The 18,227-nt window shown below is 36.4% G+C and overlaps 1 protein-coding gene across 3 annotated transcripts in view; it reads right to left on the reverse strand.

Annotated features, from left to right (window-relative positions):
- Positions 1 to 9,180: 9,180 nt before the first annotated feature.
- The window catches only part of LOC126251902 (CCR4-NOT transcription complex subunit 9), a 64,956-nt gene continuing 55,909 nt past the window's right edge, over positions 9,181 to 18,227 (reverse strand). For all 3 annotated transcript variants that reach the window (XM_049952628.1, XM_049952626.1, XM_049952627.1), the window contains 3 exons: positions 12,175 to 12,369; positions 11,903 to 11,994; positions 9,181 to 10,975 (listed from right to left, as the gene is read on the reverse strand). In XM_049952628.1, the coding sequence (XP_049808585.1) occupies positions 10,789 to 10,975; positions 11,903 to 11,994; positions 12,175 to 12,369 (474 nt within the window). In that variant the 3' untranslated portion in view covers positions 9,181 to 10,788. The remainder of the gene's footprint in view (positions 10,976 to 11,902; positions 11,995 to 12,174; positions 12,370 to 18,227) is intronic.

Below are 18,227 nucleotides of genomic sequence, written 5' to 3' on the forward strand. Positions count from 1 at the left end.
TTAACTAGACTGCTAATTCACTAAAGGCGGCTGTTTATTGACTAAACTGTGGTTTCTAGCCAGTTCTTGTAGAAAATAATGAAAATAGCACTACCTGTCTCTGGACTGTATTGAAAACAAACACTAGCACTACTGGCACTATGGTTGACTAAAGGGACTCTCTCTGACTGTATTCAAAACAGACACGAAATCTATGGAACACTATTAATAGCACTCGACAATTAAAGCTTCCTAAAAGCAAAAACACACGGAAGAAGAAGTGACAAGTAAGAAAAATACAGTTAATACTTAAATTAAGGTAGCTTGCTGCACAGCAGACGTGAAGCAGACGGCAGTTACGACAACACTGACTGTCTTGTCTTGTCTTGTAAGTCCAGTTAATTTTTAGCACAATTCTGTAACACCATATCTCACATGTTTCAATTCTTGTCTCTTTCATTTTTCCCACAGCTCATGATCCACTTTTAAACAATGCTGTAATCCAGACATAGATTGTCTGAAAAATGCTCACTCAAATTAAGGCCTATGTTTGACACTAGTGGATTTATTGTGGCGCAGTTGACAGAAGTGTCCATGTTAAGTACACAGAATGTAATGTAAATGATTCAGATAATAGGTTAGTGGATAACAGCAGATCATCGTTAATACTTCAAAGCAACAAAGTGTACACAGTTTTTGACATGAAACTCTCATAAAAATGGAATGTTTTCATCATGGGCTACTCAAATTATCAATAAAGTTGAATGTTTTTAATTCTTTGGATGAAAATAGACAAACTTCCTGTATCCAATTCAAAATCTTATGCAGAAATTGAATATATCTGTTGTCACTGACATTGAAAAATGAAAGCTTGTTTCCTGTCTATTATGGTACCTCCTATGACACATTTTGTGGCACCCGTGCAACACAGACAACATTCTTAGTCCAGAATGAAGGAGGTAGACAATCTCAGAGTTCAGTGAACATCATTCAGATATTATTCAAGCACCTCTGAATTCTGGCTCTGCCTTTCCTGTGCATATAGGCCTTCTTGGAATTTCTGATTAATAATACAACCTCAATGAAAGTGCATTGTAGCATTCACTCTCAGAACACTTAATACAAAGTCCACTTAGATAACACTTTCTTAATACAATATATTTGATCAGGTGAACATCCACAATTGAGGAACGTATTTATGGAATAAAAATCTGCTGCAGTTGCTAGTAATTTTGTTTATTTATTCCATGACCAGTTTCGAAGCTTAAAGTTGCATCTTCAGGTGCCACAAAATAATTATGAAAACATGAGTGTGTGGCAGTTGGATCAGTCAGTCATTGGGGATAACACCCACATCAATCCACTCTATAAAAAGGGAGAAAAGTATAACATAGACAATTTTAGACCTATTTCTATGCCATCATTGTTTGCTAAAGTTATTGAAAAGTCTGTGTATGTAAGGATAATTGATCATTGTACATCATATGATTTGTTATCAAATGTACAGTTCAGCTTTACAAGTCGTTTAACAACTGAAAATGCTATATTCTCTTTTCTCTGTGAGGTACTGGATGGGTTAAACAAAAGGTTTCAAATGCTAGGCATATTTTTTGATTTGACTAAGGTATTTGATTGTGCTGATCACAAAATATTGCTCCAGAAGTTGGACCATAACGGAATACAGGAAGTACCTCACAATTGGTTCACCTCTTACTTTAGCAATAGACAGCAAAATATCATTATTCATTGACCCAGTTTCAAATAGTGCAGTTCATGACCTACATTCATGGCTTGTAGAAAATAAACTAATGCTAAATCACAGTAAGACTCAGTTTTTACAGTTTCTAACACACAATTCAACAAAATCTGCCGTTTTAATTTCACAGAATGGGCATATGATTAGTGAAACTGAGCAGTTCAAATTTCTAGGTGTTCAGATAGATAGTAAACTGTCATGGAAAGCCCATGTTCAGGATCTTGTTCAAAGACTTAATGCTGACATTTTCACTACTCAAACAGTATCTGAAGTGAGTGATCATTCGACATGAAAATTAGTCTACTTTACTTATTTTCATTCGCTTATGTCGTATGGTATTATATTTTGGGGTAACTCTTCCCATTGTAAAAGGGTATTTTTGGCTCAAAAATGGGCGGTTCGGGCAATAAGTGATGTAAGTTCATGAACCTCTTGTCAATCCCTGTTCATGAATCTGGGTATTCTGACATTGGCCCCTCAATATATATATATATTCCTTACTGTCATTTCTTGTTAACAATATTAGCTTATTCATAAGAACGAGTGGCTTTCACTCAGTTAATACTAAGCAGAAATCAAACCTGCATTTAGATCGGACTTCCTTAACTTTTTTGCAGAAAGGTGTGTAGTATACTGCTGCATCCATTTTCAATAAGCTACTGTTCAAATTCAAAAATCTTAGCAGTAATCCAAGTGCTTTCAAATCATAACTGAAGAGTTTCCTCATTGGTCACTCCTTCTATTCTGTTGAGAAGTTCCTTGAAAACTTAAACTGATTCTTGTTGTATTTTTGATAACTTTTTTCGGGTTCATACAGATTTTATTTTTATCTGTTATTACTTTTATGTTGTAATTTTATGTACTGACATGTTCTACAACCTTGGAGATTTGTTCCTCAATTTGGTCCTACAGGATTTGATGCGTAAATAAAATAAAATAAAGAAAATGCATGGGAGTGTAGGACCAGCAACTGCAGCACCCACCTGGTCAGCACAACACACACATCCATGTCATGCTGTCCAGGCAGTCACTGTGATTGTTGGTCTTACACTCTTATGTTAGTTTGACATGGGTGTGATCCCCAATGACGGACTGGACTGACCACTATACATTCATGTTTTCATGATTATTTAGTGGCACCTAAAGATGAAGCTCTAAGCTTCAAAATCAGTCATAGAATAAATTAACAAAATTACTAGCAACTGAAGGGGATTTTTATTCTGTAAATATGTTCTTAACAAAAGCATGGACAGGTTCTGTTTGCAAGAAGTTCTGTGTAAAACTGAAAATTATGAGAGAATTATCACCAGTTTTCAAAACTAAATTGCAAAGCTATGTTGTAGCATACTTAATGTAAATATTGTGAGTAGCTCCGAGCTTTTTACTGTAATGTGAACTTTAGCTCACAGTCACACAGGAAGTAAGGATAAAATATCAAACACGTCTCCTGTCAAAACCACGATACAGATAGTTTGAAAGCCAGAAACACTAAGGGAAATACTATTACAAAAGACAAACACAATGTACACTATGTGCATTCTAGATGGAGTCAAGCAGGTGGCTGAGATCAATCTAGAAGCAACTCAAATGTGATATGCAGAGGCAAGAAGAAACCTGGACAAGTTGGCATCTACCCACATGAAGGGATTTCAGGTCAACTGTCAGTCCATGTTTACATTCAGTCAACAACTGCAGCACATCCAGAACAATGTCAAGTATAAAAGCCAGAGGCTTCGTCGCTCACTGTGTTATGCTCTTGGTGTCAGATTACTTTACTTGCTCTATCAGGCGTTTTTTTTTTTTAGAATATTAGGATATGCTGCACACTGGTGGAGAACACTGACGGCTGATTGTGAGAGGAGCACATATTTCTGACATTCTAGTGCAAGAAAAATAAAGAATAAATTGCTGCTACATAAAAGAACTAAAAGATCAGACCACAGATTGTATATGAAAGATGAGCATCACATTACCTGTAGTTACCGTAAGTTGCCACAGAATTCACTGTTCGAGAACAGAGCATTCTGAGATAACACTGAAGATTCAGATGGCTCCACAAAGTAACACAACCTACAGAATCTCTACAGTCTGCGTCTAAAATATGTTTGTTTTATTTTTTAAAAGTAGCTTCATCACACAAAGATATTTTAGCCCATTGAATATTACCAGGATTTACTAGGTCTATTCAAAATTCCAAAAGTTTGTCCTCAAATTCTTTCTATGTTTACCTTTCTCTTACTGTGCTTGGTGTCCTTCATAATACTCTCCTCCACAATTGATACACCACTCCCAATGCCATTTCCGCTTCCGGAAGCAGTCTTGGTACACCCTTTGCTGGATTGCATGAAGCACCATATGCAAATTTTATTTTATCTCATCTATTGTTGCAAATCTTCATCCTTTCAATGGGGGTTTTCAACTTCAGAAATAAAAAAAAAAAAAAGTCTGCAGGGACCAGGTCTAAAGAGTATGGAAGATGAAGCAGCACAGTCATTTCGGTTTCTGCACAACAGTCACACACCAAGGGATGAATATGCAGGTGCGTTGTCATGATGCAAGAGCCATGAATTATCTTGCCGCATTTCAGGCCATTTCCTTCTCACATTTTCTCACAGGCATCGCAACATATCCCGATAATACCATCGATTAACAGTTTGTGACTGTGACAAATTCATGATGAACTAATCCTTCAAAGTCAAAGAAAACTATCAGCATGGCTTTGACATTTGATGCTGACCTGATGAGTTTTTTTGTCTTACAGAACCTTTCCCAATCCATTATGAAGACGACATAACCGTAGACCTACATCTCTTCAACAGTTATGATTCTAGTAAGGAACATCTCATTATCATTAGTTCAGTCCAAAAGCTCTTCACGGATTGCAAAGCAGAGATCTTTCTGGTCTTGACTCACGATCCATGGAACGAACTTGGCAGCAACACGATGCATTCCAAGAGGCTGTGTCAGGATTTCATGGCATGATCCAACTGAAATGTTACATTCTTCTACAATCTCTCGGACAGTCAGTCTTCACTAGGTACACACTATTTTGTTTGTTTTCCTGACATCAGCATTATCGGTAGACGTCGAGGGACATCCTGAACTAAGGTCATCTTTAGCTTCCATCTGGCCGTTTTTAAACCGAGTGAACCATTCATAACATCAAGTATGGCTTAAGCACTCATCACTATAGGCTTCCTGCATCATTTGGTGTATCTCTCTAAACATTTTCTTGAGTCTCATACAAAATTCAATGCAGATGTGTTGCTCCTCTACTCCAACTCTGCCATCTCGATATTCGCAAACTGTGCGACACAATGTTCTACTCAATACTGCACTGAACAATATACAACAATGAACTTCCACCAGTTGCACATTAAGAATAGGGGTGTGCACAGATGCCAACCACATTTTGCTCCAACACACCATTGGTGTGAAATTACGAATGTTCTGGAAGTTTTTGAACAGACCTTTTGCGTGTCCCACAATAGGTTATCACAGAACCAACTGTAATTTGCTGCATGCTATTGCTATGAGTCAGTGTTCAACCAGTAAAGGGAAGGCTGCTAACAGATAGCAGAATGCCTACAACTACAGATTGCACGTGTAGGTTGTGCTGTCCTCGCGTTTCATTGTCAACCCTTGTCTCCATATTGTCACATCAAATTAGTTCGCACCTGCAGACAGGCAACCCAATTACCAGATTCACAAAGCAAATTTGCCTTCAAGCTTTCATGGACACATCATGTAAACAACTTGCACTTGACACATCACAAATGAAGCCCATATTGAACACGTGTAGTGCAAGCCACAAACTTGGAAAGATGCTCTGTTCACTGATGTGTGAATGCTTTCAGTACGTCTTGTACATTTTGCACAATTGTCTTCTGAAACCCTGAAGGTATTCATGAGTAATCCTGTAAGTCCTATCCCTCCCCCTTTGAAAAACAAAATGTGAAATACCAGAAACACTCTCTTCATATTGTTACTTCTTACAAAGACTTAATTAAGATACGCATACATTAATTTTTTTAAAAATAAAAGTGGTATTCAAGGAGTTGATATGTGTGTTCTAAATCCTTTGAGCAGAAACAATTCAGATGCTTGACACTTTTAGAGGGACAGGAGTGACAGTTTTAAGCACTGTGCCACCTGACTTCACTCAATCCCATAGTGACTTACACTTGGAATGGCTTCTTTTTTGAACATAGTCAAATTAAAAAAAAAAAAAAAAATCCTGGGCCCTTTAAGAAGCTAAGTCCCTGATTAACTCCACCCTTAGCATAAAACAAATATTTTTCAAAATTTCTGAAATGTGGCCTCATTGCTCATGGACAATTACTGGAAAGTTACTTACATGGGAAGTCAAGCAACAGTATGAAGTGCAGGTGTTTGGAGTGCAGAATATATTTTTTATTCTTGTCAGACTATGAGTTCTTTGATGTGAAGTGGAGGCTCACCAGCTTCAGTGCAGAGGTGGATGCACGTATGTCAGCCGCATAATCTTCTGGTCTACAGTGATATCTGGATACCCCACTTACTCTTTATATCCGAGTTCCCCAATTTTAGTTCTGGAAGATTAAAAGCTCTACGGAAATGGTCAAAATACAATACACTCAAACTTTCTTTAAATTCAGTTGTTAGGGTCCTGTCATCTGTAGCTGGCGTCTACTTGCTGCAAAACTAGACAGTGAACTGAAAATCAAAGAAGTTGGACAAGGCAGAGTGAGTATTTTGTGTCACTTTTCATTAAATTATTTTTATGTAAATGGTACACCGTGACAATTTTTATATACATTTTGAAGAGAGGAAGCGAATTATCAAATAAAAGATACAAAGTGCTATTTAAGAAAGATGCACTGTTGTTGATATCTTTGCAATGAACAAAGTTACAAGAAAGGAAATCGTGCTGTTTAATGTCTTCCTGTTACTAAACATTTTCTCGATACTTTTTTTATTTTGCTTCTGGATAAAAAGTTATCCGGGGCAGTAAAGATAAATGAGATACCCTGTACTAAAGTATTGACAGCAAGCATATTGTCTATGAATAGAAATTTGACATTATGAGAGTGCTTTCTTTTGAAAAACTTTCAACAATCTTTGGATGCATAATTATTTACCCTTTTATTGGTTAGTTTTAAAAAGGTTGAAGTACAGTTTTTTGTCTTTTTTTTTTTTAATACTGGAATCAAGTGAAATGTGGGACATCAAGAAATGTAATATAATTGATAGATACGAGTTCATACATTCTTAAAAAAAAAACAACCAACAGTGTGGTAAGACCAAAATAGAGTTTAATTGAAAAGAAATTCATCAGAAGATAACTAAAACTGGCTGAAAATAACCCTGCATTGGGCAACAAATATTATACTGAAATTGGCAAAAAATAAAATCATTTTTTCCTGTACCTACCTATTTGCTAAATCATTTTACATTACATTCTGTATAATAAGAGCAACACTGAATCTAGATTCAACGCCTATGCTTAACCTCCTCCCACACCAGAACACAAGTCTGATTCAAGCAAATAGGACATGAGCATCAGATTGCAACAGGTGAAGAGAGCTGTACTTGCCATAAGACATCTACTCCTTGCCAACAAAGGCTTCAATTTGAGAGAGAAATTTCTGAGACTGTGTGTCCGTATGAAAGTGAGTGACGAACTGTGGAAAAACTGGAAAATAATATATTCGAAGGCCACTAAAAATTAATTGGACTGATAAGACAATAAATGAGGAGGTTCTCCACAATATCAGTTATGAAAGAAATGTGTGGGATATACTGATCAGAAGTAGGGACAGGGAATTTGTTTTCTGGGAATAAATTCATGGTATTTCAGGAAGCTGTAATCAGCAATAATCTTAAGGGTAGACAGAGTCTATTATATGCAACAGCTATCTGAGTGTATCTGAATCCTCCCAGAGTTAAGGGGAATGTGTCAGGAAATCATCCAGTTTCCCATATTAAGTTAAAAAGTTCAAGAAGGATTCACTTTTCAGTCACACTGAGATTCTGCAACTTGCTATAACAAATTTTGCCATGGCCTTGTGCTGTGGCACATTCTGCAGTTAATGATGAATCCCACTCCCACATAGAACAGTCAGCTATAAACTTGACTTTTGATGGAATTTAATTCTCAATTGCTCACCTCAACAAGCACTTTGTAGTGACAAAAATCTGGTCCAGGTTGACATTGGAGGTGAACAGAGTGAGTGAATGCACTGCACAATGTCTCACTCACTGGTACAACATACATTAATAGTGCTTCTCCCGCCTCTCCTTGAATACTCCTATTAGCTTCCCAGTTATGGAGGTGTTTAATAAAACAGTTGATTGAGTATGCAAACTGTTTCCAGGGTATCGTTTTACTCTCTCATATTTATGAAAGATTTTAGCCCTTGCACCTGAAAGGCTGTGATGTTCTCAATAAACAAACTTCACTTCTCTACAGTTGCACACCTGTTCCTAATTCATTGTTCTTCCTATGGCGACTGTACCCCTTGAAGACAGGGGAACTAGTTTCTCACAGATATCTCTTAGAAGCAAACACATGGGCCTCTCTTGTGCCACCTGTTTTAATTCCTCCACGTAAATTACTAATACAATGATGTCCCACTAGAGTGTGGAACACATATCAATGAGGTTTTCCTGCCTAGGCTACAAGCATTATTAAGTGTATTGTCATTCAACGACAACTGGGTGTTAACTTAATTACAGTAGCTGATCTGGTTATGTAGCTATCAATGTTTCTATTAGAAGCATTCCATTCCAAAGGTATTTAATGGGCTTCAAATTTGTAGTAATCACTTCTAATACATTTTTTTACATAAAGGGGGAGGAGGGGTATCCTGTTGAAACTTTTCCTTCCTCCCATTTAATGGCAACATACAGAAAACTGAAATTTTTTGCTGCCAATACAGACTGCTCTGGACGACTAGCCTGTAGAGTTCTCTGGATGTTTAAACACAGGATGATTTTTGGTTTAGTCATGAGCATTTTTGGTCCCACGAGAAGTTAGGGAAGCAAATACTCATCCAAACACAGCCTTCTGTAGGCAACAATACAACTTGAGTGTGGAAAGTGACTCAGAGATTCCTCACTCACAGCTGCTTTGCTTCAACAGCCATCTACCTAATCAACACAGTTTTTTTAGGTCCAGTTTTGTTTTAAGTGAATTGCAATATACTAACAATCCAGGTGATTACATCAAGATCCCCACTAACTCATTTTTTACACCTTTTCTAAGAAAAGTACCCCATTTTTGCCCACATTCAGACAACGAGACATTGAACTGCACTACTTGTGACAGAAAAGCATACCACTGGTAGTAAGCATGCACAAATTTTTGAGGTAGTGGATTATACCTTTATTCAGAGGTACCAAGCTCCTATCAACTTTATAAGAAAATTTATTTCAGAAACATTTTTTCTATAACAAATACACTATACAATCTATAAATTTCAAGTGTTATAGAACAAATATAACACCAATGATCAGGTACAATTTAAGATGTTACAAACTGTGTATCAGACTGCATTAACAAAAAAAGTAACAAAAGTAAATAAAAATAGTGAACTACAAATAGTTTTCCAGATGTTGCTACCTTGTAGCCTTTGTATAGTGCAAGTTGTACTCAGTACATTCTTCTATATTCTCTTGATTCAGTTTTCTCACCTTTAGGAAGTGTGTGACAGAAGTTATGTAATTTAGCCTGCCAGCAGGACACAGTTCCATCAAGGGTATATAAATCAATATCATAAAAAACTATATTAACAGTAATACATAAAGTGTTCTCAGATAATTTGTGAATTACTTCAACTTTAAAAAGTTTTTCAGTGCAACTACAACTGTAAAACTCACTTCTCTGAACAAAATCAAATAATGCAATTACATTAATTATGACATATTTAAAAAGACTTACAATTAGCCTATACCATTTACAAATCAATTTCATTCTGGGTTAATGATGATAAATAATGATATTCTGAGTGAGAAAGTTGCATGTCTGCTCTTCATCAATAATGAAGGACATTTACCAGTCTTAAATATTGATTTTTAAATATTAACATTAATTATGTTAATATTTTTATATCATTCTCTACTGTACATTATTATTTCTTTCCTGAAAAGTAACGAGCTTTCTTTGGCTTATATGTAAACAAATTCAATTTATCTCTGCTTTAAAATAAATAAGATAAATGTAAAAATAATACAAGGCCCCAAAAAGTGACCATTTAGGTCAATATTAATGACATTCTACCACAAAACATAATAATCAATGTACATCAAGATAAGAGTAAGTTAGATGAAGAAAATGACTGAAAAGTTATAATTAATATGGAAGAGTAATCAAGCACTAACTCAAATTTGAGTTATCTGCAAACTCTTTAAGTCTCAAAACTGATTTATCTTATAGGCATATCAGAGCAGTAAACTCTACATATAAAATATTTCCTTACAATACACAACACAGTACACATCATAGTCATCACTTCAGTGGTCTTACATTTGAATGTATCATGTGAACAACAGCTCTTATTTGTTCCAGGCCATCTCAACATGAAGACTGCAGATTCCAGAAATGTATGACTTGTCAAGCACATTCTCATACTTTACACATAAATCATTTAACTGTTCTTTTATAACTTAAGTTATGCCATGAAAAGTTTACATGTATTCCTCTCTAATAATGAACACTTACTTCTTTTATGTAAAGAGATACACTTCGACTACTTTCCATGCATCATATTGCATAACAATATCCAGAACTAACTCTCACATCATTTTTCCATTTCTGAATTCACAGAATATTTGGATACAATTTCAGATAATATATACAACAAAGATAAAATTATCCCAGATAAAGGGCATTTTAGGTACTGACTTAGCCAGTATTGAAAATTGAAATTTCTTCAATTAGTCACCCAGTTTCTTTGCAAGATTAAGTAAATTGGAAACACCTGTGAATAAAATCAGTCTATCCCTCTGTGGTGTCATGAATAAACTGCTACAGACAAAAACAAAATATCAACAACATAGACAAACAGTTCAATTCACTGTGGGGCAAGCGGTGATATACCAACATTAGTATTTGCGCCAACAATAGTGACAGGTCCTGCTTCAAGATTTTTCAGCAGTTGTGTCAACCAGTGTTTTGTTGACTTGTCATCCTGTAGGCAATTTGAGAATGTGGTGTCCCTCAACTGATCAGGCAGACATTGTCGTAGAGCCTCTCTTGCCCTGTAACACAGCTTAAATTAATGCACATTTGTAACACAGTACATTCACAATAGCACCTAGAAAAACAATATTGAAAGTAAAGACAAAAGGTCTACAACAGAATGCAGCAGTCTGAAACACACATCTATTCAACTTATCTACTTTACATCATATTTTAAACTGTGGTTACTTTTTCAGAATAGAGGACATAATAATGAATATTGTACTTCTGCAGTTAAAGCTACGTCTTTTTGTGAATTACTTAATTTGGATACAGCCCATGGTGAGTCAGGCATTTATTACCTAAAAACACCTTTATAAGTCATCTTTGATTTATTCCATTCATATCCAGACATTCCTATAGATACCAACAACTTCCGTAAGGCTTTAAAAGTCTTTACATTACTCCCACATCATCCAACATTGTCATGTAATGGTTACAATACTCTACTCTTAATATACTAGGAGTGGGCTTCCAATGTCCATTTGATCATCCTGAATAAAGAATTTCACTGTTTCTCTAAATCACTCCAAACTTTACTTCCAGAATAGCGAAGTGAATGATATAAAAAACTCAGAGTTCTGTCAACATTAAGGTACTCAATCTCTACACAATAATAAAAACTGATTCCAGTTCCTATACTGACTATAACAAAGAAAGGAGTAATGTGCTAATGGTCTTCAACTGGATCAAGTAATTAGTACACTCAAATAACTAGGCAACTAAGCTGCTGATCTGCCTCAATGGGAGCCTCTATTTTCTCATGGTTAAGTTACCGACAACTTGAACATGTTCCACACCTCACAGTTAACAGTAATTTATTGAAAGTAAAACAACTACACAAATTACCTTATAATCTTTATAATGAGAAAATTAAAAATAATTTTAATGTTTCAAAACAATACACGTATAATAGTGGCACTAGCATTATCTTATTTAGAACTTACCTAGGGTTGTCAGAGAGGCGGAGGTAGCATCTCACAACATGTTTAAGCAGCCTTGCTGAAGGATCTTTTGCCAGAGACAGTACCATTTTTCCCTAAAATATAATTTCCACAGGTATAAAATAGAAAATTTAAGATTCAACATGTAATACATCAATAAGCAATGTTACGCAAACAGAATTTCTGGTGGGTGAAACTACTGCAAAAACAGTGCACTGATCAATTTAAATGAGTCAGGTGAAATATAACTCAGATACAGCTATTAAGACACTTACAAGGATCATAGCAACATGTGAGAATCTGTCATAAGTCTGACAAATGTACGAGAGGCCACTGTCATCAAGAAGTATCTTCTGTAATATGAAGGTAGCCACAGTCTTTGATAGTTCTGATCCACTTTCCATTATTCGCAGACACAGTGGGATTATCTCAGTTGTCAGAAGGAATGTAATGACCTCTTGTTCATCAGTCTGTGAAAATATCACCATAAAAAATATGATAATCTGCATTTTGTGTCTAAAGATCTAGATTTTATGTTAAGCACACAAGATTCTTTCAACACATAACACTGAATGGCAAAGTTACACCAAAAATTTTACAATCTGATATGACAAGAACATTGAAATATTCTAATTGGTACAGCACAATTTTTTTGTGCATTGATTTGTCTTGTACATTTTCCACACTGCCTGGCAGCTATCAGATGCATTTTACAGCTAACTTATAGATAATAAGCACAGAAAATTGTGCTTATTTAAAGGAAACTGTGACTGTCACAATGTCTGTGAAAACTAGCTGACAAGTTATATTTGAAATGAATGATCAAAATTTTGAAGTTAATCTCTTTCCTACCACACTTCATTGGTCTAATTAATCTAGTGTTGCAATGTAGTCACAAGTGCAAATGTAACTCCAGCTCCATATGAGAATGAAGGATATGCAACCTGCACAAAGACTCTTGAAGTGACTCAGTAACATTCTGTATGTTCCTTATATTTTCACTTTGCCTTTTTGTTTAATTCCTTTACTTCTATGTTTCTTTCTGCCCTTCCAGGTACCCTCACTCAAACTTTATTATTAACAGCTATGGACATCAAAATCATTCCAAAAACTGGAATACATTATCTCTGTGGCAATTCATAATTCATTTGCTGCCTGCTAAAGAAAATATGTATCAAGCCATGCACTTACAATTTACTATACCTGCACTACTTATTCAGACACTCTTTCATATTTCTTACCCATGGAAGACAACTTTGATTCTGTTGATAACTCAATTTGAGTTTCTATTTGTATTTATGTCTATAACAATTTGCTAACTCCTGAAAATTTCATTATACATGAATAAATCTCCACTTTTATGTTTTAATATTCACTGCTGCCATTAACTTTCCATGTTCAGAAAAGTCTTCGAATCCAGCAACCTAAATACAAATTTTTTTATGTTCTTTCACTAATTAAATCATTTTACAATGTTGCAACTGGGTTTCTTGGTATATTTAACTGACTAGAAGGGGACTGACACACACACACACACACACACACACACACACACACACACACAGACAGACAGAGAGATTTCTTTGACACCTCTTTCTCCTATGTTCGCATTACAACAATTACTGAGTGGTTATAATTACAGTGCAGCTACTCACAGACGTCCTGTGTCGGCTGTAACTATCATACGTATGTATTCTAACGCGTTAATGCGGAAGCGATTTATGCTGGAAAAAAATTAGTTAATTTTTGCCACCAGGTGTAAATCTGGAACTGTGAATGTAAGAAAGATGTATAGAAATGTTTTCATATTTATTGGACTCTGAACGGGATGTGAGTAGAAAAGGTCAAACACATGAGAAAGGCATAATGCTGATTTTACTATTGACCGCTACTTACACAGCATGTTCAATATGAGCACTTGAGACATTGACAAAGTGCTGTATCCATAAAACGAGGTGATAAACAGTTGCTTGCAGCAGTTCTGTTGGAATCGGAGGAATGTGATTCCATATAGTGGTCTTCAGATTAGGTAGACTGAATGTGTCCCTGGTAAACATGTTCCCTTAGATCTCCCCCAGAGCTAAATGTCACATGGATTCAAATCAGTTGATCTTTCAGGCCATGCGTCTGGAAAACCTCTGGAGGTAACAGGCTCATGTAAGGACACATTATTAAGCAGATCTTTTACTGGATGAGTGACATGAGATGCTGCCCTGTCTTGCATGAAAACTGGGGTTTCCACACAGTTATGCTCTTCCAAAGCAGGATTCACATGCCGTACATGGAGGTCTTGATAACATGCACACGCCACTTTTCACTTGACAGGCCCTCTATGTGTATTCTCTTCAAATAATGAATAGAGAATACAGGTGCTTGAGAATCCACATAACACAGTCACATACAGCAACTGCAATGGCTCTTTGTGCACAACATGGTGTTTAATAATACCCCAAATTCGGTAGGCCTGTGTATTCGCTGCACCCTGCAGTGTAAAAATGTGCCTTGTCACCCCATAGAATATTGCTTAGCCACATGTCATCAACTTCAATCTGTGCCAGAAGTCGAAGAGCAAATTCAGAGCATTGCTATGAATCATGAAGTTTCAGTTACTACACCTTCTGAATTTTGTACAGCCACCAGTATAAGATAGGGTGCAAAATTTTCCATACTTTTGATCTTCGGATGGGCAATTCTTGGGACACTGCACAAGCACTAGCACTACCTGGGGCACGTGTTCGATGGCTAGTTACAGCAATAACAACCTCATCAATAACTTCCACCAGCATGAGACGCCTTCCTCTTCTAGATGCCACACCAAGCTCACCTGTGTTTTCAGATTTCATTATCTTCTTCTTTAAAACATTTAATGACAGTGGGCCTCTCCTCAGATCTTTTAGTTGACAACAGTCTCTCAATAGAGCACTGTAATTGATGCCCTTCACAAAAGACAGCACTCTGTCTCTCTTCTCGATTACCATCCTATTCACTCACATTATTGCTTTTCAAATGACAATGTGGATGTCATATCATCATAAGAACAGTGTACAGCACCAGATTTGCACCCGGTAGCCGCAATTGGAACTAATTTGTTTCCCAGCATAAATTGGTTCCATATTAACACATTAGCATATCTACCAACTTTTGCTGTCATATGATAATAACAGCTCACACTGGACCTCTGTGAGTAGCTGTACTTTAATTATAACCACTGCGTATTACATGAGAAAGCATCAGAAAGCAAACTCGGCTGTAACAGAAACTAACTCATTCAGGTGGTTAGCTGTAGCCAAACTCCAGTGAAAGACAGTACACATTGTTGCCTTGCAGTCCAAGCAGGGAAAGTCAGCAGAAAGTATTTTCATTAGCAGCTGTGAAAGCATGCTGTTAACATCATTAAATTTACTGACAAGGAGGTGAAAGCAATGACTGTGCTGATGGAAAGTATAAGAAGAAAAATGATGAGGTCGTATCAACTGTGGGCAAGTTACATCAACGAGGGAATGATGATGAGCAGAATGGGATTTCTAGAAGCACAGTAAATATATAAATATTCTATTGACACAGGAATAACAGTATTATTTGGCAGCAATTTCTGCAGTATTATGAACTTTGCAAAAGCTTCACAGTTTTTGTAACACAGAACTGGACTTCAATGGAGGCAAGGAAATTCTAGGAATAATTATTCCATCTATGGAATTCAGTTTTAAAATGCACCAGAAAAGACAAGTCATGCTATGCAGGACACTGGCATAGAGCCTGTGACAGCATTACACTATTAAGAATACTGCAGTGTTCTCCCCCCAACTGTTTCTCAGGCAAAAAAGCACAATGGTTTTGTCACCCTGGACACATCCTAAGTTCATTTCCTTGGCTAATAATACTTCCAAAATCTATAGTTTGCAAGAATTAAGATTTCCCTTGTAAATATCAACTTCTAGTACACCTACTCTCAGCTACACATCATTCACTCTTGTTTCTCAAATGGATCTCTCTGCAGTAATTAATTTTGTGGATGGAATTATCTCTCATGTGATAAAGGCATTGATTCAATACTGTGTGGAATTCGTCACAAATAGGACTAACATAATTTTACCGTTGCTTCCTCCACAGCAAAAACACTAAAACTAAAAATCAGTTTCAGTGTAACACAATTCTGATAAGGCCTGGATGAAACTGGGCATTGGTTAATTGAATACTTCAAAAACTGCTATGCTCTAGGAATTACTGAGCTGAAAATAAAAATAGGAAATACAAATTACTAAAGCTGATGCTTGCAATGTAAAAATGGGAAACACACAACCTGGTTACAAGACAAGTATTTATCTTCAAAACTAAAGAAATCATTAGCTACCACCCTCTAGCTAAATTGACATCCTATACAACTTCACTGTTAAGTGCAACAGGAAGGAAAATATTGGAAACATACTGAAGCAAGATATAAAATTAACAACACTGCTTTCTAAAAAATGAAAGTACTTTAAAAGCAAATGTGACCTAAACTTGTATGGCATTTACAAACCAAGCAAATTCTTGAGAAATGGAAACAAACTAGATGCTTCAATTGCAGCATACAACACATACAAAACACGAAAAAATACAAAATATGAAACTAAGGATGAAAAAGATGTTTGATTAAAAGGAACTGCAGTACAAATATAAATAGGCAATGAAGCAGTTTCAGCATCCTACCAAACTGCCCATTTGCAAACTGCTTCTGGATCGAGGATGCGGCGTGACCTAAGATGGAATCCATCCTGTGGATTAACAATGAGAGCCTGTGTGCTGGAAGCCTGGATGTGGTTTTTACTCTGTTTGCCACATCCAGCCAGGTGGATACTGGACTCAGTTACAAGATTTATGAACATTTAGAAAATGTTCGCACACGTACACTTGAGAACACTAGATGATACAGATGCTGTTTCTCCCCCCCTATCACTCCCCCCCCCCCCCCACACACACACACACACACTGACATTGCCAAATACTGTAATTAACATGCTAACCCTGTAAAGTTAAAAGATAAAGGGCAGCAAAAAGAAAAAGATTATCATTCTGCAGCCAAGAAAGAATTCACTAGATGGTGTGTGTGTGGGGGGGGGGGGGGGGGCTATCTCTGATGAAGGCCTTGTTGGCTGAAAGCTCATTTTCTGACTGTCTTTTTTGTGGTGCCATCTGTGACTCAGCATCTGCACTTAATATTTTTAAATACTGGAGTCACACGTAACCAATACAGCAAGGAAAGGAGAATGTTCTTCTACCAAAGACACAGTGTTTTTTAATTATATACCATACTGTGACAAAAATGAAATCCAGAAGAGGAGGTTTATAAAAGATTCTCAAATGTGACAGTAAAACTAGTTTATACACTATTGAACAATACTATAAGACATTTTTACAAAATTTTAATGAAAGTGATACCTGCGTAACATTCTGACACATGGGTATGGAGTATGTTGATAGCTGTTATCATAGGATAATACACACGAGAGTGAGGCAAATTTCCCATACACTACTGCAGTCGCAAACCAATTGACCAGTACCTTTAAACCTGACCGACTGAGGTCATTACAGATGGAGCTCTGGATAGGGATGTTGCACATTGAAGAAATGATTCCACCATTCATTTAAAGTAATTTAGAAAAATCATGGAACACATAGTTTGAAGAGTGACGTTTCCACCATCAACTTTGGTCAAAATAAGTAATGTATTTAGCACTAATGGCTGGTTTCAAGCTTTAACTCATCATGAAGTGCATGAATAGATGTTGACACTTTCCTCAGTCAGATACTTATGAGGTGGATATGTTTACATTCATTCATACATTTGAAAATGAGCTAGAGCTCGGAACTGGCCATTTATGCTAAATCTAGTAAGTTCACTTGTTTTATAGGCTACTTAGTGATTTATTACTTGGTCATTAGGTTGTGGCCTATTTTTCTGTGCCTACATTTCATTTCACTTCCTAATGCTGCAGAAATCCTCAGAGGCCCAACAAAGCAGTTTGTTAATTCTCAAATTTTAGAATCTGAGCTGAACACATTATATGTAAAATGCAACAACTAGGCTTGACACCCGACCACTAACTAAATTTCGTTGAATTGTGTGGAGATCATTTATTGTGCTGCAATTCCTAAGATTTTCCTGGGCAGGAGTTACATTTATAGTTTCAGAGCCAAGTTTACACCACCAGTTTTCTGCAAAATGATTTGATGACTAAGTTATATGCTTCAAGTAATGGTCTCAGCCAGTCTCCCATCATTTGAGGTAAATGACTAGGATACTCTTGAAAATATTGTATGGATGACTGTTGTTATCAGTCCAAGTGGA

Source organism: Schistocerca nitens, chromosome 4 (assembly GCF_023898315.1).
Source record: "Schistocerca nitens isolate TAMUIC-IGC-003100 chromosome 4, iqSchNite1.1, whole genome shotgun sequence".
NCBI lineage: Eukaryota > Metazoa > Arthropoda > Insecta > Orthoptera > Acrididae > Schistocerca > Schistocerca nitens.